The sequence below is a fragment of the Podarcis erhardii genome, assembly GCF_964252035.2.
Source record: "Podarcis erhardii genome assembly, chromosome: 14".
In the NCBI taxonomy this organism is placed as follows: domain Eukaryota; kingdom Metazoa; phylum Chordata; class Lepidosauria; order Squamata; family Lacertidae; genus Podarcis; species Podarcis erhardii.
This window is the reverse complement of record NC_138503.1, coordinates 44,321,530-44,341,962: the sequence shown is the minus strand read 5'-3', so window position 1 is coordinate 44,341,962 and position 20,433 is coordinate 44,321,530. Positions and strand designations below refer to the sequence as shown.

General features: G+C 43.6%; 2 protein-coding genes across 4 annotated transcripts in view; one reads left to right on the top strand and one right to left on the bottom strand.

Moving 5' to 3' along the window:
- Positions 1 to 62: 62 nt before the first annotated feature.
- Positions 63 to 5,698, bottom strand: AIMP2 (aminoacyl tRNA synthetase complex interacting multifunctional protein 2). 2 transcript variants are annotated; one of them, XM_081840008.1, is made up of 4 exons: positions 5,566 to 5,698; positions 3,646 to 3,852; positions 1,924 to 2,155; positions 63 to 599 (listed from the first exon to the last, which is right to left on the bottom strand). In XM_081840008.1, exons 1-4 carry the CDS (start codon positions 5,578 to 5,580, stop codon positions 214 to 216), a joined length of 840 nt encoding a protein of 279 aa, XP_081696134.1. In that variant the 5' UTR covers positions 5,581 to 5,698; the 3' UTR covers positions 63 to 213. The 2 variants fall into 2 exon arrangements, with proteins under 2 accessions (XP_081696134.1, XP_081696133.1); XM_081840007.1 differs by having other exon boundaries at positions 5,425 to 5,628.
- A 210-nt stretch (positions 5,699 to 5,908) lies between these two features.
- The window catches only part of PMS2 (PMS1 homolog 2, mismatch repair system component), a 17,697-nt gene continuing 3,172 nt past the window's right edge, over positions 5,909 to 20,433 (top strand). Inside the window, exons 1-13 of one of the 2 annotated variants that reach the window (XR_014151047.1) lie at positions 5,909 to 6,187; positions 6,899 to 7,038; positions 7,320 to 7,406; positions 8,826 to 8,928; positions 9,166 to 9,349; positions 11,395 to 11,562; positions 12,654 to 12,751; positions 13,636 to 13,735; positions 13,922 to 14,006; positions 14,799 to 14,951; positions 15,819 to 16,686; positions 17,256 to 17,489; positions 17,972 to 18,062. Coding sequence is in view for 1 of the 2 variants with exons in the window: in XM_081839677.1 (XP_081695803.1) it covers positions 6,168 to 6,187; positions 6,899 to 7,038; positions 7,320 to 7,406; positions 8,826 to 8,928; positions 9,166 to 9,349; positions 11,395 to 11,562; positions 12,654 to 12,751; positions 13,636 to 13,735; positions 13,922 to 14,006; positions 14,799 to 14,951; positions 15,819 to 16,686; positions 17,256 to 17,423; positions 19,453 to 19,553 (2,275 nt within the window). In the remaining variant the exon portion in view is untranslated. Of the gene's footprint in view, positions 6,188 to 6,898; positions 7,039 to 7,319; positions 7,407 to 8,825; positions 8,929 to 9,165; positions 9,350 to 11,394; positions 11,563 to 12,653; positions 12,752 to 13,635; positions 13,736 to 13,921; positions 14,007 to 14,798; positions 14,952 to 15,818; positions 16,687 to 17,255; positions 17,490 to 17,971; positions 18,063 to 19,452; positions 19,554 to 20,433 lie in introns of those variants that run through there. The other variant, XM_081839677.1, reaches the window with a different exon arrangement.

Here is a 20,433-nt window from a genome sequence, read left to right as displayed (position 1 = left end):
TGTTTGTAACCAGAGGTACCACTTTACTGTCTCTAAAAAGAGGGACCAAGCACTAAAAGATATACACAAAGGGCAAGTGATGCATTTTATTGACATAAGACCTTTGACAGTTGCCTTCTAAAACTTCATTCACAGGCTTTATATAACCCAGGCTCACAGCACACATGTAAATATAGAAAATATTTCAACTGTGTCCCTTTCTATAGAACATGTTTAATTCAGCAACTTGAGAACCGAATTAAAAGGTGCCAAATTCTCACAAGATTTTAGCCACTTCTGCACATTGGCTGGAACAGCGTTGGTGCTCCCTGTCTGCTGAAGTGCACACCAGGCCACGATGTCAGCTGCTGTCAGTTCATTGCCCACCAACCAGGATGTCTTGCCGAGGGCTGCATTCATAGATCGCAAAACAGCTGCCTTTTCTTTATTGCTCCCTTCTTGCAGTTGGAAGATGGCTGTATCTACCCAGCTGTCTATCAGAGTTGCTGTAACTGCATTGTGCTTCTGACCAAGTAAGGAGAACAAGAATCTAGCAATATTTCCTTCTCCTTCAATGGGACACATGGTCTGAACGCTGAACTTCATCTGGGATTTTGGCACTGAAACAAACACAATGCAACAGAACATTAGACAAGAAAAGCAGGCACCTTGAAGAGACAGGTACATTTCATTCAAACCATTAAACACAATTATAAACAAGTCCCATTATGTCGTTAATTGCTAGCCAGATTTTCTATATAAGATACTGAATTTTTATAGAATACTTGCATATAGTCAGCCATGCTACCTTTTACTTATAGCTGCTAGGAAATGTCCCCATGAGAGATTACTGAACAGGCATACTAACAGATCCCTCCTAATCCAAGCCTGGCAATTGGGATAACTCTGGTGCCATTTCCAGCTTCAACATTATAGCATTATGCGCTTTCTTCAAAAAGTAGGCAGTGTGTAGTGTTACTTTTTTGTTTCTTCTTCCAAACACACCACCATAGGCCAGCATTAACTTAAAATGGCTTTGTCAATTAAGGTAGCATAATAGCAGAAGCACTTAATTTTATTGTTTGAAACACTGAAGACTGAGTATTATATGCTCCTTTTCTACTTTCACAACTGACAATTTTACTTAAACTTGCTGCTCCAGTTAAGATGTTTAGCTTAATTCATCTTGTAGCTAAAAACCAAGAACAGCCTAACAATGGAACCTAAGTTTATTTGAGCAGTTAAGAGGAAGCTAGCAAACACACTAGGGTTGTTAAAATACTTTAGTTTTCTTGTAGAGATTATATAATAGAAGCTTCATAGCAATATTTTTGAAACTGCATTCCTAGGAACTAGGTTACTCAAATTTCTCAGAAGTCCTTTGAAGAGCAAAGAATGAAAGACTCAGTGATCTTCCCTGCAATGTACAGCTATTGACCTATCAACTTGCATAAATGAAAAGTGAGGTCCAATGTAGCACAAGTTAACTCATGCAACAGGGCTTCTTCCTCTTCTGTTCCCTGTGCACTTCTAAAATGTGGGTGCTTGGGGGACACCCGGAGCAGATTTGGGACATGGGAAGGGGGAGAAGGGAGTCCCATTGTGCAGGTGGGTGGACATAATTTGATGTCATCATAAGTGTGCTTATCAGATTCTTCTGCACCATACAGGAAGAGAACAGAAGCTTAAAGGTGAATTATTATTGGCACTAGAAGTGACTCATTTACTACAGCTCTTCTCACAATGTATTCTGTTGTCTAAGAATGGCCATGTTGTGGACAAACTAGTTGTTGAGCTTCCCAGTTGCAAATTTATTCATGGCCAGCGGCTGGCCCATTTGCTGCAGATACACATTTATTGTCATTAGACATCAAGAAATTGTGTGCTACTCGTAACATGTTAACAGTAATGAATGCGTCCCTTTTCCTAATGTGCTGGACTTACCATCTTTCCAAATTAATGTAAATCCCAACTGATACTCATGACGCGACTGCTTCTTAGGCTGATCACCAAAGCATTTCAGGAGATTTTCTGGCACACTCTTCACAGATGAGTGTGTATGAACAGCTGATAGTATCTTATAACGCTCACACAGCAAGCTGTGGAGTATTAACAATGACAGTGGTGGGTGATCAGGGTTTGCATTGATCACAATATCCTTCAGAGCTCCATAGTCCTGTAGGAAAATAAGCCGCCATTAGTAAGTTGTTCAAGTGACACATTCATGCATCGATTCACATCCCACTCCTGCTTAGCACAACACACAAACACCCTCATTAATTAACTGCAATACACACAAAACCAATGAAGTTCTACAAAAGGTTTTTACAATCGGCAGCCGACTAACATCCACCAGATGAATGGTTCAGCTGAGAACTACAAAGAGTCGCAGACCTTTCGAAGAGTTACTGGATGTCTATTTATGCACTGGCTCATGAAGAGAAATCTTGTTCCACTTTTTAAAATAAAAGAAGATATAGTTAGAGGAAAGGAGGCTTCCATCTCCCATGATTAGTAGTAGCATCCCAAAAATGTTTACTTTCAAAATCAGTGCAATCAATGTGTCTTTTGGGAAACAACTCTATTCCTGAAACAACAAAAAACTACAGGAAATCCATTCCAGCCCAAATCTACCAGTCTCTCATTTATTTTAAAACACTCAATATATTTAAAAATCATACAATAAAACTGATAAGTAAAAAAATATTAAAATACAAAACCCACAGTAACTAGCAACTTGAGCCACATCCAACATAATGGCCATAAAATGCCCGAACAAAGCAATATGCAACCAGCAACCAGCAAAACTGATAGGTAAGAAAAGATACTAGATCAAATTTTAAGTTATGGAGCATTTTACCTGCACTTTGAAGTCAATTTTGTCCCATAAGGTATCAATCAAAGAACTAGGCACAAATTTCTTAACAAGCCCCACAAGATCTTATATCATTATTTGGCTGGATTCAGTTACTATTTAATTATTTTGTTGATACTTTGAAACAGAGGCCAGATTTGCATACAATGCTGAGGCACAGTTTGTTTTGAGTTTTTGAATCAACCAGGATAAATCTTATACAAGCAAAGCAACTGCAGCAAACCAGGGTTAAACAAGGATGGTGGGCTCAGACATAACAAGAAACCACTGTTAACAGAAGACAGCCATATGTCAGGTTCAAAATACAGATTCATATTCTGCTTTATTAGACACAACCCAGATAGTTGGCTGGGGTGGGTTCAGACCTGCAAAGAAACCAGTTAAACAAAACAAACCATGTCTTCAACTCATGTGGAAACCAGGCCACTGAATTAAGCTGAGTTTTTGTTTGTTTCCAGAATTGTTAAATGCTTGCTTTATGAATGGCTTTAAGAAATATTTCAGATCTATTATCAAGCTTAGTTTTAAAACAATGAGACCCCGCTCACTGAATTCATTTTGAGTGCTGGCTTGAATGCTAATAACCTCATTAAAGCCTAGCTTTAAAATAATTCTATACCCCTCCCACCTATCACAAGGTGCTTCTGTGGATTTTAGCTATGTTTTAGTGATAAATCATTCTGAGTGTTGGCCTGAATGCTAATTACTCCATTAGTCATTATAAAAACGCCAACAACGGTTAAGTCAAATATACAGGAATTGTGGTGTAGAGAAAGTTAATCTGAACTTGCCTTCCCAAGTAAATTGTCAAGCTCTGCAGCACTAGCAGATAAATGAATGTGTTCATCTGCTTGGATTATGTTTGTTGCATCAAAGTCTGCATCCGGTGTTTGGATCATCTTTGAAAGCCCATCCACAGCAGCTTTCAACTCATACAAGCGTTTCAAGATCTCCTCCTGGCGGGATTCAAGTGCCTGAAGAGCTGGATCAACTTCCTCCTAAATAAAGTTCAATTGGTATTCACTCAACTGTTTTAATATTGTGTAAAACAGATGGATATTTCCCATGTACCTCAGCATGCACTGTAGCTTTAACACTCTACAAGTCTCTATGCTAGTATTATCCATCATTATGCATACATGCACATGGGAACTCTGCCAATATATCAAGGTTCAATACAGGTCAAGGGTGGGAAATAGAGGTGGGAAACTGGATATAGATGTAGCACTGGATCTGGCCCACTGTCTACAGGCCATTTTGACAAGTAGATATTAAGTGATTCAGAGTTTTCATGCTTTGAAACTGCTTGCTGCCTTTAAACAACAGGGCAAGAGGTTTATATCCGATCTTAGTGCTAAGACTGAAGAGCAAAAGATCCCTGAACTCCAATCATAGGCCTTTTTATTATGCAAACCACTTAAGAGAAATTTGTGATCAAGTGGTCTATAAATGCAGAGTAAAATTTCCTAAGTTGTCAGGTAACTGACAGGTGGGTGTGTTTTGCGTACAATGGCTAGGCATGCCTTATTAGGCCTGCGGGCTGGTTCTGTCCTCCGCCACTAGCATAGGTAAAACAAATATGAGACCCAACTGCAACCATGAACAATATAAGGAGGTAGCATATACAATAACTCCCAAATAACCTTTTTGTCAAGTGCAGCTCTATCCGAAAGAAGGAACTTGGAACACCTGACTTGTGCTGCCCTGCCCTGGAAGAACAGAAGCCACATATGCCCGCTTCAGCTGCATACACAAAAACATTTGACAATATAATATTATTATTAAAGGTAAACGGACCCCCAACCATTAGGTCCAGTCGTGGCCGACTCTGGGGTTGCGGCACTCATTTCGCTTTACTGGCCGAGGGAGCTGGCGTACAGCTTCCGGGAGGTCATGTGGCCAGCATGACTAAGCTGCTTCTGGCGAACCAGAGCAGCGCATGGAAACACCATTTACTTTCCCGCCGGAGTGGAACCTATTTATCTACTTGCACTTTGACGTGCTTTCGAACTGCTAGGTTGGCAGGAGCTGAGACAGAGCAACGGGAGCTCACCCCGTCGCGGGGATTCAAACCGCCAACCTTCTGATCGGCAAGTCCTAGGCTCTGTGGTTTAACCCACAGCGCCACCTGCGTCCCTATTATTATTATTATTACTATTGATTAAATTTGTATACCACCCTTCCTCTCTAGATCTCAGGGCATTTCACAACAATGAAGAGGGGAGGGGGTAAGCTACAGTTCCCTGGATTCCTGGTGTGGCGTTGTTGGGTTGTGTGTGTGTGTGTGTGTGTCTTTGTGTAATGTAAGAATTGAGATTTAAACGTATGGACTGTCAGCCCCCCGGAAGTACAACGCAGGGCTGCCTCAGGCCTTGGCGCAAGAACCTCCCTCAGTCCCGGTTGGGAAAGTGAAAGCGCGGGCCAGCGCCTCTCCCGAGACGGCCAGGCCGGGCTGAGGAGCCGCACCGCGCGGCCTAGGGAGGGAGGCCAAGGAAGGGGAGCCCTCGCCCGCCCCCCCCCCGACCCTGCCCGCTTCAGAGCGCGGCGCCTCTGGGCCGCCTCCTTCCTACCTCGTGAAGCAGCGGCGGCGAGGCGGCTGACGGGGAGCCGCCCTCGGGGCAACGGTGCATATTTCCAACCCGGTACATGCAGGCGGGAAGGTGCTCAGCCAAGACCGCGGCCGAGCCAGGCCCCCCGTGAAAGGGCCTCACCTTGTACATCGGCATAGTGGCTGCCCGGCCGGCGGCTCCTCGCTGACTGACTGACTGACTGACTGGCACAGAGGCAGCCACGCCCCGCACGAGCGCCACGCCCACTGCTCTTCTGCCATTGGAGAGCGTTCGTCCGTGACCCGCCCCCGCCCTCGCTTCTTATTGGCCTACGCCGGGTGGGTGACACCTCGAAAGTCTTATTGGCTCCCGCTGGCGGGAAAAGGCGGCGCTTCTTTGCTGCCGTTGGCTTCGTCGCCTGAGGAGAGTAGAATCTGATGCAAGCGCGGCGCTAATGAGGGAACCGCAGGCCGCGCCTGCGCAGTACGGTCGAAGAGGCGTAGAGGCCCGGCGCTTCCCGCAAAGAATTCTGGGAGCTGTAGTTTGTTCAGGCCCAGCGCGAAGTGAGCTGCTTTGAGTTGCCACTTCCGAGGGGGACGTTCTGAGTGAGGCGCTGCTTATATAGCTTCGTGCTTGCTCTTGAGTCATGCCGCTATGATGAACGGGGTGGCGTCGTTTTCATATTGCATTTTGGACATTTGAGAAAAAATAACTTCAGCGCCGCCGAGGAAGAAGGAGAAAAACAGCAGCCCCGAAGCAACGCCATGGAGCCGGCTCTTCCTAGGTAAGCGCGCGACAAGGTTGCAGCTTGTTTTGCATTCGCTGTGGTTGCTCCTTTCTACGTCGCTTTTCATTCACATGACCCCCGAAGCGGCATGCAAACAATAAATAGCAATGTTGTGTATTGAGTCAAAGGATTTTATATCTGTATTATTATTGTCTGTATTTGCATTAGGGTAAAGTAACTGCCTTTTGGTTCCAGAGGGTACAGCTACTATTGGTTCATTTAAGCTGCTGTATTTGGATCCTCTGTCTTATTAGTTTCCTCCAAAAGGCAGGACTGTGATTGCCTGATATTGTTCCCTCCAAAATGTATCCTTTCTAGCTAGTTCCCTGTCCCTATAAATGTAGCTCTCCCCTCCTCAGGTCTCAGTCTTGTTGCTTTAATAAAGAAGTGTTACTAGAGAACTGTCTCCAGCATATTATGTCAAGAGAGCTGAAATCACAAACTCCACGTCACAACAAGCAATAACGTGAGTAAAATATAATAATAGCACATCACGAATGCAGCACAAATTGTGTAAAGTAATTGGCCAACTGTTAGCAAAACGATTGCAATCTATAAAAAACCTGCGGGATTATTTTAGCCAGTCGAGCGTGAGACTCTTCATTTCAAGGTTAATAATGATCTGATTTATGAGTCTCAAATCCGCCCGTTCGGATTATTTCAACCAATTTTTGGGCTCGAAAGCCAATTCTGTTTTCCCCCCCCCAGGGACCAGCCTTCTAAAGCTATCAAACCAATAGACCAGAAATCTGTCCATCGGATTTGTTCAGGACAGGTGGTGCTGAATCTGTGTACTGCGGTGAAAGAACTGGTGGAAAATAGCATAGATGCCGGTGCTACCAGTGTTGGTAAGCTTACTGTCAAGTGCGCGTGTTTAGCAATCTTATTAGCATGTTGCTTATGTTGGTGTTTGCACGTGCATGTCTGCAAACTGGCAGCTTTTACAAATGGAAAAGAGAACAGAAGTACCATAATAAAAAACCATGTTCGACTAAGAGTGCCCTGACATACATTTTTAACGTAAAAGGAAAATGTATAGAAATCCCTTCACTGCTGTAAACCTGTATGTGGCAAAATTGCGGTGATGCTTTGTAATTGTTATGTAACAAATATTCTTTACAATTTGTAGAAGTGAAACTTAAAGATTATGGAGCAGACCTTATTGAAGTTTCTGATAACGGTTGTGGTGTAGAAGAAGAGAACTTCGCAGGCTTGAGTAAGCTTTGTTTCATGCCTCGTTTTCTATATGCAAATCTGTCAGATCAGTTTGGTTAAGAGAAGCTATTAATATACTCTCAGAATAAATTTTACTTTCCAGATTCATGTTTATGGCGAAAAGCAAAAAACATACAGTCAGGTCATACCACATACACAGCAAAGCTGCATTTAAAAAACCATTTACTTTGGCAGCAGTACTTTTGTCATCCTTAGAAATGTTTGTTTAATGACTATATATCTGACCCTTGAAATAAAACTTTTCAAGTCTTCTATATAATGTAGCGAGAGAGTTGAGAGCCACAGATGAATAGGTTTGACCTCAACAGAACAGAGAGTTCGGTGGAGTGTATCTTTTATGTGAATTGTGGGGTAGAAGTTGGATTGGGGGAAAGTAGCAGAAAGGAAATTGTCTCCACTACTTCCTGTCCCTCCTCATTGCTTTTGCTAGCAAAGTCACTTAAATGACAGAGTCTAGTGAGAAAAGAAATCTTGATAGCACTTTACTGAACAATAGTGTATGTAACGTTCAGAGGAAGAAACGGAGAGGTTTTGTCTTTTTTTCTTGAGTCCTTGTACTCAGTACAGAAACATTAAACCAGATATATGGAGGAAAAACTCCATATATCTCACAGCCAATCAAGGCACATGCTACCTCCGCCTCCACTTGCTCAACTGACTGACAGCAGAATTAACTCTTAAGATGCAAACTGAATGAGCCCTACTGTTGCAGTTGTAACAGTTTCCTTGACTAGGTTTTTGAGTAAAGACAGTTTTGTCTTTTGACACTGCCACTCCGGGTGATGAGAGAAGTCTGGGCTTCTCACCAGTGTTGATGAGTGGGACATTGGTTGACTGGGAAGAAGCAGACTTGATTTCTGAGTGGCTTGAGAATTGGCAGTGTCATCAGGGAATATTTTTGGGCAGAAGTCCAAGGTCCACTCAGAAGAAAAAGCAGGAGGGTCCTCAAGCAGACCAGGGATGGCTTACCACATTTTGAAATAATGCATGTTGCCATCTTTAAAGAAGAGGCAGAGCATACAAGTCCATTAACTCCAGAGTCTAAAATTAGGTAATCTCAAACCAGGTGTGGCATATCTTTGGCCCTACAGATGTTGTTGAACTACAACTCCCATCAGCCCCAGCAAGCATAGTCAATGGCTAGAGGTGATGGGGGTTGTAGTTCAAGTTCCCAGCAAATGTTTTAGACTCTGGACTTGATGGTCTTATGGAACTTACTGCACCACTGTGGGGAATACAATGTTATTTGCAAACCAATAATTAAACATACGCCAAACCACATCACGGATATAAAGCTATAAAGCCTTGGACCAATTGTTTTAATTATTTTATGCTAGGTAATATTATACAAAATACAGCTGAATGTCTACTTGTTTTATCTTACCATTTATTTTTCCAGCTCTGAAACACTATACTTCTAAGATACAAGACTTTTCTGACCTTACACGTGTTGAAACGTTTGGCTTTCGAGGTGAAGCTCTGAGTTCCCTGTGTGCATTGAGGTAGGATTCCTCTCTGTTTAAGTGCAGAGCTCTAGCCAGAGCCGTTGGTACATCTTATACCACAGTCCTTTCCCATTCCCATTCTCAAAGTATCTTTGAGCAGAATGGGAGCCCAAGTTTAAAAGAAGCAAGTTTTTACAATTTAAAATGGTTGGCATTAAATGCGGGGTGGGTTTTGTTTTTTAACTCCTGGAAGCTTTTGTTCCCCTGTAGCATTTATTTGTTCTTTTCCTCCAGTGAAGTTTCCATCATTACTTGTCACAAATCTGCAAAGGTTGGCACACGCTTGGTATTTGACCACAGTGGGAAAATCACTCTGAGGACCCCCTGCCCACGACAACAGGGGACGACTGTCAGTGTGCAGCAGTTATTTTATACCTTGCCGGTACGACATAAAGAATTTCAGCGCAACATTAAGAAGGTAGGAGCAGCTTACTAGTAACGTTGTTTTTAAGAATGAATGTAAGAGATCCTAACGAAGGCAAGGGCCATTGGAGGGAGTGAATAAAGGTGTTCCTTTACCAGATGGTAAAGTCAGATGGGACGGATCCAAAAATAAACAAGAAACTAGTTCTGAGTAGACACCTTCCTTCCTTCACAGATATGCCTAGTAGATGAAAAATAAATAAATGTTGATCATTATCATTTTTATTATTACACTTGTTAGTCGTTTTTCTCAGAGTGACCCAAAGCAACTTACAGTAGTGCCTCGCAAGACGAAATTAATTCGTTAGGCGAGTCTCTTCGTCTTGCGGTTTTTTTGTCTTGCGAAGCACGGCTATTAGCGGCTTAGCGGCTTAGCGCTATTAGCGGCTATTAGCAGCTTAGCGACTTAGAAGAAGGGGGGGGGAAGAACTCGCAAGACGTTTCGTCTTGCGAAGCAAGCCCATAGGGAAATTCGTCTTGCGAAGCACCTCAAAAAACGGAAAACTCTTTTGTCTAGCGAGTTTTTCGTTTTGTGAGGCATTCATCTTGCGGGGCACCACTGTACGTTAAAACCAATTAAGAACCTCAAATAAAAAATAAAAAACACAGCTATGCAGATAAAAGGCAGGACTTATAGATGCCACCACACTAAAAGAGGCCAAAAGCCTGGGTAAAGAGAAGAGGCTTTGCCTGGTAATGGCAATAGTAATAACTATTTTTAGTTTATATAGTGCTTTAGTGTTCAATGTACTTCACATGTGCTTATAGTGTGGTAATTCCTAAAACAACCCTTTACGGTAGGTCAGTACTATTCTCCATGTTGCAGTTGTAGGCCAGAGATTGAGAATATGATAGCCTTAGACAAGCTATCTTGCAAGCTCATGACAGATGCAGGTTTAAGTGGGAGGCTTAGTCTTTTAACCACTTCTATTCACCAGCCCTCATTATTGTGTTGTTATAGTCTATGTCAGTGTTTCCCAACCTTTTTTGGGCAAAGGCACACTTGTTTCATGAAAAAAATCTCGAGGCACACCACCATTAGAAAATGTTTAAAAAATTAACTCTGTGCCTATATTGACTATATATAAAGTAACTCTCTTTAATAGGCATCAAATAAACACAAAGAAAGTACCGTATTTTTCGCCCCATAGGACGCACTTTTTCCCCTCCAAAAATAAAGGGGAAATGTGTGTGCGTCCTATGGGGCGAATGCAGCCTTTCGCTGAAGCCTGGAGAGCAAGAGGCATCGGTGCGCACTGACCCCTCTTGCTCTCCAGGCTTCAGGAAGCTGTCCGCACGCCTTGCGCGCCCGGCAGGAGCTCCCGCCCAGCGCGCAAGGCTTGGGGCGGCAGCCTGTCGCCCGAAGCACAGGGAGCCCTCCGGAGGGCTCCCCGTGCTTCGGGCGAGTGTCTGCAAGGCTTGCGCGCCCGGCGGGAGCTCCCGCCAGGCGCGCAAGGCTTGGGGCGGCAGCCTGTTGCCCGAAGCACGGGGAGCCCTCCGGAGGGCTCCCCGTGCTTCGGGCGAGTGTCTGCAAGCCTTGCGCGCCCGGCAGGAGCTCCCGCCAGGCACGCAAGGCTTGGGGCGGCAGCCTGTTGCCCGAAGCACGCGGAGCCCTCCGGAGGGTGCCCCGTGCTTCGGCGAGTGTCTGCAAGCCTTGCGCGCCCGGCAGGAGCTCCCGCTGGGCGCGCGAGGCTTGGGGCGGTGGCACGGGGCGGCCGGCCGAAGCAAGCGGCGATGGGATTTGGGAGGGAGCTCGCTCGCCGCCCCGCGTGTGCTCGCCGCCGCCGCTGCCCCGCCTCTCGCCGCGGGACTCGCCCGCCTCCCTCCCACGGCACACCAGGCAACGTCTTGCGGCACACTAGTGTGCCGCGGAACACCGGTTGGGAAACACTGGTCTATGTGATGAGGTAGGATAATAAGCCATGAATTAAAATGTGTTTTGAAGTGGGAGGGAAATGTCAGCGATCACACATAGTCTGTGTAAGCATGCTTCATTGCGTAGTCACTGGAAAATCATCATTATCTCTTTGTTTTTGCCAGGAGTATGCAAAAATGGTTCACGTGTTACAAGCATACTGTATCATTTCAACAGGAGTTCGTATTAACTGCACCAATCAGGTTGGCCAAGGGAAGAAGCAAGCTGTGGTGTGCACCAGTGGGAGCTCAAACTTAAAAGAAAACATTGGAGCAATATTTGGACAAAAGCAGGTATTACTGTTATTATTATTATTATCATCCATATTGTTACAACTACTAGTCGTATGGTTGTTGCTGCTGCTACTGCTACTACAGTGAACTAATGCAATGGGTACTTCTACTCCTACACAGTTAATGCTTTGTACAGTTAAAGTTGTCCTAGTGACTTTGGGTGGTGGTGCTGTGCTTTGAAGCCCAGAATATTGGGCCTTCAAAGAGCAGCATGGAGCTGTTTGAAAGCCCATTGACAGCAGCCCTGTTCCTTAAACCTCCAAAAACCAGAGGCTTAAAGAGAAGCGTGGGGCTGTTTACAGTTTCCAAGCAGCCCTGCGCTGGTATATGAACCTTTGGTTTTTGGGCAGTGGCTGGGAAGGAGAAGCGAGTTCCATCAACTACCACAAACTTGACATGAGCCAACATGAGTCTTGGTTGACCACAAACTTGACATGAGCCAACAGTGTGACGCGGCAGCTAAAAAAGCCAATGCAATTCTGGGCTGCATCAATAGGAGTATTGCATCTAGATCAAGGGAAGTAATAGTGCCACTGTATTCTGCTCTTGTCAGACCTCACCTGGAGTACTGTGTCCAGTTCTGGGCACCACAGTTCAAGAAGGACACTGACAAACTGGAGCGTGTCCAGAGGAGGGCAACCAAAATGGTCAAAGGCCTGGAAACGATGCCTTATGAAGAACGGCTAAGGGAGCTGGGCATGTTTAGCCTGGAGAAGAGGAGGTTAAGGGGTGATATGATAGCCATGTTCAAATATATAAAAGGATGTCACATAGAGGAGGGAAAAGGGTTGTTTTCTGCTGCTCCAGAGAAGCGGACACGGAGCAATGGTTCCAAACTACAAGAAAAAAGATTCCACCTAAACATTAGGAAGAACTTCCTGACAGTAAGAGCTTTTCGACAGTGGAATTTGCTGCCAAGGAGTGTGGTGGAGTCTCCTTCTTTGGAGGTCTTTAAGCAGAGGCTTGACAACCATATGTCAGGAGTGCTCTTATGGTGTTTCCTGCTTGGCAGGGGGTTGGACTCGATGGCCCTTGTGGTCTCTTCCAACTCTATGATTCTATGATTCTATGATTCTACCACTTATTTCCAGGTGCAGAGCTTGGTTCCTTTCATTCAGCTACCCCCTAGTGATGCTGTCTGTGAAGAATACGGCCTGAATGTTTCTGATATGCCAGCCAATTTTTATACGTAAGTAGAAGATTGTACGTACCTCACAGTCTATGCAGCTTCCCTATGTTTAATTGGCTTAGGCTGCAAATCCTAAATCCCTCCTTACATGAGGGTAATGCCCACTGAATTCAGTGGGACCTCGGAGTAGATATGTTTAGGATCACGGCCTTAACCATTCAGCTCTACAATTTTAAGGTGTGTCAGTCACATCTATTAGTCTTCCTTGCCACCTGGAACCAATCAAGGAGACTGCATGAAAATTATTGCGTTATCATTTTAAGCGTTTAGGGCAAAGCTATACTAAATTAGGCTTAAGTAAAATGAGTCCCACAAGCTTCCTGGTCAAAGTTCTGGGTTCTCTGGCGGGTGTACAAAGCTGTGTCGGGCATGTCAAGATATTCAGCTTGGAATAGTCATTCCCCACAGTTCAAGGGCAGCTGAATAATAAAAAAGGAATAAATATTGTAATCCGTTTATCTTTTATATTTAAGGATGTGTGGATAGTTATTGTCTGGATATGTGTAGACCTGCTGTGACAAAGTTTGAGAACTTTTGAAGAAGGACCCGGGAATTAAAAGCTCATCTTTTTTTTTTTTTTTTAATAAGCCAGTGTACCTGGCAAAAGTGCTTAGCTTCCTCACTCGTTCAGCAGTGAGTGAGAAGTTTGCTGGAGGTTCCCCTTTCCCAGGATGAAAGTCCCGTTGAGAACTGGTGACAGATTTGGTGGTGTGCGAGTCTGTGGTAGCTAGGCAACCCCACAAACCTCAGCTTTAGTCTTTTTGAAAGAAAGAAAGAAAGAAAGAAAGAAAGAAAGAAAGAAAGAAAGAAAAGTGTGTCAAATTGCACAGCTTCTATGCTTTTCTTCTTTGGAACCATATCCTTGACATATTTACTTTGATCAGTATCACAGGCTTTGTTTCCCGTTGCGATCATGGTGTCGGGAGAAGTACCACAGACAGGCAGTTCTTCTTTATCAACCAGCGGCCCTGTGATGCAGGCAAGGTATGGCTCTCTCTTGCAACACGCACAATGCCTTCGTTCTTCGCTTTTACAGCCTTCGAGCTGTAGTTTGCCTTTCCACCCACTGTGCCATGGAAATGGTGCAACGAAGCTTTTTAAGAATGCAGATTGAATTGCAGCGAGCGCAAATAGCAGTCTGTCTGCAACACCTTCTTCTTTTCTGGACAGGTTTCCAAAGTTGTGAATGAAGTGTACCACATGTACAACAGACACCAGTATCCGTTTGTGGCTCTTAATATATGTGCAAATTCCGGTGAGTCACACACATTTCTCTAGGAAAAACTTGAAAGATTAAGTATGTTTATGTGTGCGGTTGTTGTTAAGCAGTTGGGATAAACATTCTGATTCTTCGTCACTCAGTTGGCAGTAAATCTCAGTTCCAATACTCATAAGCCAGGGGTTGCCACCAGGCCATTTTTTTTAAAAAAAAAGGTGCTTGGTTTTCTTCTTTTTAATCGAGGTTTGATAGGCAGAAATCAACAAGTGTAGCTTTCCATGATATGCTGCTAGACTACCTGCTGCCGATAGAAAGCAGCAAGAAATCTAGTTCAATAGCTGATAACCCTACTTCAAGCAAATGTGTGCTGATTTTTTTCCAGATTGTGATGTAAATTGAAACATAATCTCTACACTCTGAAGTGCATTAGTCTTAAAATTTACCCTGTGGTTAGAAATCTTCTAAACAGGGGTGAAGTGCCTGAATTTGCTTGTTCACTGCTAACAAACCACAATATGAAGCCATGGTTTGTTGTTTACTAATGAACTTTAGTTTGTTTTAACTAGAGCTTGGAGCTGCATATTCACCTAACACCCTTCCTTAATCATGGTTTGTTTGTCCACCCAGATGCTCACCAAATTGCAAAGGCACGAGGCAAAAAGTTGCTAGAAGTTTTTGGAGAGACAAGGCATAGTTCACTTGTTTTTTGTCTGCAGGACAGCTTTCGGTTAATTCGTTTGTTAAACATGCCATGGCTTCGCTTAAGAAAACCATGACTAAATGTTACATGTGAACCAAGCCAATATCATTTTATGTCTTTGTTTTTAGAATGTGTTGACATCAATGTGACGCCTGACAAAAGGCAAATAATGTTGCAGGAAGAGAAACTTCTATTGGCGACTCTAAAGACTTCAATGTTGGGAATGTTTGGCAGTGATGTTAACAAACTCATCGTCAACCATACATTGCCAGATATTAAAGGTAGGAATGACACCACCCTTTTAAACCAACTCCCTTTCTAAGTGGATAATTACGCTTTTTTAAAAGTGCGTTGTTAATGGGCTGGTTCAACTGATTGTGTTCGGCTACACACAGTGCGTATTTCCTCAAATGTCAGCCCAGCTGTATTTCCTGGGGCTTGGGGCCAATCACTTCCGCTTAGAATTGCGGCCTTGTTTAGTTAGAAAAGCTCAGGTACAGTTTTAATGTGATTTCCTGCAGTGCCTTGCGTTACGGACAAGGCATCAGGTGTCAATGATTTCTGTCTGCTGTTTGTGAAATGGAGCTTGGCATTTTCACAAGATGGGTCCCAATTTGGCCTGCTAAGGTGTTTTCCCTGAATCATATTTCTTGCCCCAAACTTGATATGTTATGGGCCAAGTAGAGAAGTGGCCGGCGGTGCACAATCTGGAGCCTTAAAGTACACTCTCAATTGTTATCAGCGTCAATTGATGGTGACTGCAAGCCTGCTGGATTTGCTGCAAGACCAAGTTCCCAATGGGAAACTCCACTGCACAGCTGATCAGTGGTGACTTCAAGCCTCACTTGACTTGGATTTCCTTTTGTAGCATAGCTTGCCACACTACAAAGAAAAATTCCGTCAGCCAATGTCATCGTGAAGCCAGATGATTGACAATTGGGTGGGCTTCCATCCAACTGTCAGAGTGATCCACTGGGGTTGGGGGGATCTAGCATCCAGCTGGCTGGCCAGATCCATTTCCCCACCCCTGCTCTCGCTGTTCTTTCTCTAAATGGAGCCTCGGAGTTCACTATTGGGGCCTTGATTTATTCCTGTGGGTTGATTTTTAAATTGCAATTTAAAACACTCCTCTCTTCACCCTTTCTTAGGAAATTTCACAGTGCTTCAAGAAGAGGCAGAAAGCCCTGCCTTGGAAACTTCGCGTGGCTCCTCCTCTCAGAATCTGAGCGCAAAAGAAAAAACAGCAATCACTGTTGCCAAACTTAGGGAATCATTTTCTCTCCACCAAGTGAAAAAGGCCTGTTTTCATGGTGTTGAAAATGCCAAACGTCAGCAAAGTTCCTCTGGGCAGAAAGAACTTCCGGCATTTTTTAGCATTTTGGATTCTCCAAATAAGAAGACTGGCTCCAGCAAAGAGGCAAAGTGTGGAAGAGAGGAGGATCCAAGTACATTCATGCTTTCGGGCAAAAAACTCAAGAAATCGGCAGAAGATAGAGATTCTGGTTGTGGGAGCACCTCAGCAGAATCGGAAGTGGGTTTAAGCACGCCAGAAAATGGTGGCTGTTCCAGCTGTGAAAACACAATTGGCTCACCTCTTGAAGATTTCTCTGTTTTCAGAGAAGTTCAAAGTGGCAGTCTTGAGACGAGGGGAGATTTCTGGGGAGCTGAATGCAAATTGAACCAAAGCAAAGAGAGCCAATTATCCCAGCAGGCAGACAGTTCACCCCCCAAAATGAAACGTTTTAAGATGAGCCAGCCTCTTTCTCAGGTGGCCACTCCGTCAAAGACTGAGAATGACCGGGGTTCTTCAGTCCTATCACAGTACGACATACCTGTGGAACTGGAGAAGAAAACTGTACCGTTGGAGTTTTCTCTGAGCGCACTGATGGACAGGGTAAAGAAGCTAAGCCAGGACCAGGAGAAGAAAGAAGCAGCGCTAAAATTCAGAAAATTCAGGGCAAAAATTAGCCCAGGAGAAAATAAAACAGCAGAAGACGAATTAAGAAAAGAAATAAGGTATTTGACCGTGCCTTTTAAATTCCTCCTTTGGCAAAGCAATGGTATCTGTTTGACTTGTAAGTAATTGGGATGGTACATCTGGAATATTTGCCGTGACCATGAAATCCTCACTGTAGGGTAGGTGAAACTTTGCTTTGCTTTGCACCGTGAGACACAGCTTTCCATCTTAGGCTCCCATGCAAAATTCTTCCCGGGCTCCCATATACTCTGCTTGAGGGACAGCTGGGCAATGCTGCTTACACATCTGACCTTGACCATGAGGTGACAGAGAGAGCTTTTCACAACTCAATGTGATGCTCACTGTAACTTTTTTGGAGCGAGTTGCTAGTCTTTTAGGCAGCTGGCCACAAGATCCAGAAAAAACTGCAGACAAACGTCGGCTCCCTCAGCCAGTAAAGCAAGATGAGTGCTGCAACCCCAGAGTCGTTTGCGACTGCACTTAATTGTCAGGGGTCCTTTACCTTTTTAGGGAACTTAAAGGGCTGCTAGTTCCCCTGGCCTAAATTGTAAACACATAACAATTTTTAACCTGCTCATTTTTCTCCCCATCCTTTCCTTATATACAGGAAAGAGATGTTTGCTAAAATGGACATAATCGGCCAGTTCAATTTAGGGTTTATAATAGCCAAGCTGAACTCGGACCTCTTCATCATTGACCAACATGCTTCAGATGAGAAGTACAACTTTGAGATGTTGCAAGAGCACACTGTTCTGCAGGGGCAGAAGCTGATCACGTAAGTGTCCCAAGACGAGCAGCCGGCCGCTCAGTGCAGCCAGTGAAGGCCCTACCGTTGGTACCAGTTTTGTTGCTTTTTTTTTATTTATAAAATATTTATTAAAGTTTTACAAAAAAGCACATAAATACATATAACATAAAAAGAAAAAACAGACAAAGCAAAAATACACAGAAAATAAACAAAAAATACACAATAAAACAGCAAAAAAAGATAATAGAAAAACATGAAAAAGAAAAAATCCAATTTTTAGCTTTATACTTGTTTAACCCTGGTTCTTGACTTCCCCACACCTCCCTTTTTTGTGTTCCCATTTACCCAATCAAATTCAGCAAATCCTTACCCTCTTTCAATTCTCATTGTTAATTATATAGCTTAGCATATTATATCTCCAATCTTTCTTCCCTTTTTAATTCATTTTTACATATTCCTTATAACTTTATCACTAATGCCATATTATTTTTAAGTCCGACATCATCTTAGCATTCATAAATTTTGCAATATTTTTGTAGATAATCTTTAAATTTCTTCCAATCCTCTTCCACTAGTTTCGTTGCTTTTTTATTGTGTGGTAGAGCTTCCTTGGGAGTTGCTCTGGGTGTTCAGTGAGCAGAAGAGTGGGGTAGAAATACTAAGTACTAGCTGAATGGCAGGGATTGGATAAACATATTTTTAGCTTGTGACTGTTTAAAGCAGCACATACTTGGGATGGAATGAGCTGCAGCTAACAAAGGTAACAAACCCTTTGAATGCAAGCTGATTTAAGCTGGGTGTGTGTGTGTATGTTAGGGCTCATAAAAGGGCTCTTTATGGGAGTCCCTGGGGCTCTTTTTCCTCCCGCCTCACTTTTTAAAGCCTTTGTTTGTGCTTTTCTTTGCTTATAGGGTGTCTGGTTCCACTGCCAAGTACTTTGCAAGTTGAGGCACCAGCAGCCCTCCATCTTAATTTCTCAGGGGTAATCTATAAATTAGCATATGGAAATATGTCCCATGAACCTGTGTCCTGAGCTCCTTAGGTGAGGCACCCCCAAACTCAGCCCTCCAGATGTTTTAGGACTACAACTCCCATCATCCCCAACTAACAGGACCAGTGGTCAGGGATGATGGGAATTGTAGTCCCAAAACATCTGGAGGGCCGAGTTTTGGGATGCCTGCCTTAGGTACTTAGCAGTCAGTCTAGAATTGAAAATTGGCCACAGGTTTTACAGCATTTACAGGTGGGTTTTACAGCATTTTAAATACTTTTAAAAAAGTTTAGCTGTCCTTGTATTCAAAGTTCTTATGAATGCCAAGATTAATGTGAGGATGGTCTTTTGATACATTTGAGATTAGGCTTGGCTTACTCAACCCCCTTTTCCCCTCTGAACTTCATAGAAAAGAAGAGGAAAAAAATGGTAGTAAAAAGCATTTCATTGGATGTATATTAAAATATCTCCATCTGATCTTTGGAGGAGCTTTTGGATCCCATCTGCTTTATTCATTTAAAGCAGACTACAGTGGTACCTTGGGTTACATACGCTTCAGGTTACATACGCTTCAGGTTACAGACTCCGCTAACCTAGAAATAGTACCTAGGGTTAAGAACTTTGCTTCAGGATGAGAACAGAAATCATGCTCCAGCGGCGCGGCAGCAGCAGGAGGCCCCATTAGCTAAAGTGGTGCTTCAGGTTAAGAACAGTTTCAGGTTAAGAACAGACCTCCGGAACGAATTAAGTACTTAACCTGAGGTACCACTGTATACCATTTAAGGAGAGTCATGGCTTTCCCTAAACAGTTGTGGAAACTGTAGTTTAAGAGCTACAATTCCCAGTGTGGTTTAACAAGCCCTCTTCAGGGAAGTCTGGGATTGGTTGGTGGGGAACAGGGGTCTCCCCACAATTCCCAGCACCCTTAAACTACAGTACCCAAGTGGCATGAGACTGCTTTAAATGTATCAGGTGGGGACTAACTTTTGCCAGAATGTATCAAGATAGACACTTGTCACACTAACTTCACACCCTATTCTTTTTCAATGTCTCCCATTATTTCAGGCCTCAGAATCTTAACTTAACGGCTGTAAGCGAAAGCATTTTAATGGAAAACCTGGAAATTTTCAGAAAAAATGGATTTGATTTTGTTATTGATGAAGATGGTGAGTTTCCGCCTAAATGGGATGCTAATATCTAGGGTACAAAGATATGCCCAAGTGGTGGTTGCTGTCTCTTTCTCTCCGACACCACTGAAAAGCAGCAGCAGTGTATAGTATGCCACAATCGTTTGCATAGGTCCTTGGGAGTAATCTCCATCCAGCTCTGTGGCAAGTAAGTAGGGATTACTTTGGACTGCATTGGTTCAACTTGTAGAACACACTGAGCATTTTTCACCCAGCTGAAATGCAAGCAATCTTGCAAAGGTACCACTTACACCGCTACCATGAAGTCAGGAACCCCATTAAAGGAAAGGAAAGACGTATCTAGCCTCTGCTTCATTGTTTTCTTCCTGTAAATGAAACTTCAAAATCTTGTTTGCTTTCACTTGCCAGAGCAAGAAAAGCCTGTGAGTTATGGTGCTCTGGCAAATGTCATTGCTCCTGCCCTGAAAAAAAGCCCCGGAGCTACGCTACACTTCTGGAAATTCCTTGGTCTTACTTTCATCAGCTTTACATCGTAATAGAAATTATTCTTTTTTCTTAGCAATGCCTTGGGGTTTTCTTCTCACAGAGTTTATGCAGTATAGACAAAGGAACCAAGTAGGTGGGCCCAGGGCTATGGTTCCTTCCCACAGTCGTGGTCTCCATCCTAGTGAGCAGTTGTCAACTTGAGCGTTATAGACCTTTCATGTTGCTATGGAATAAAGCAAGACTAGGGAAGCAGCTCCCATGTTGCTATAGTAATAGTCCGGAGTGCAACCTCTCCACTGTGATATTCATGCAAAAAAACCAGGAAATGTTCTGCCTTGTGCTTTCTGTTTTCCACATCTCTCTTTACTGTCTGACGCAGTGCTTTGATGTTTAAAATGAACTTTAATATTGG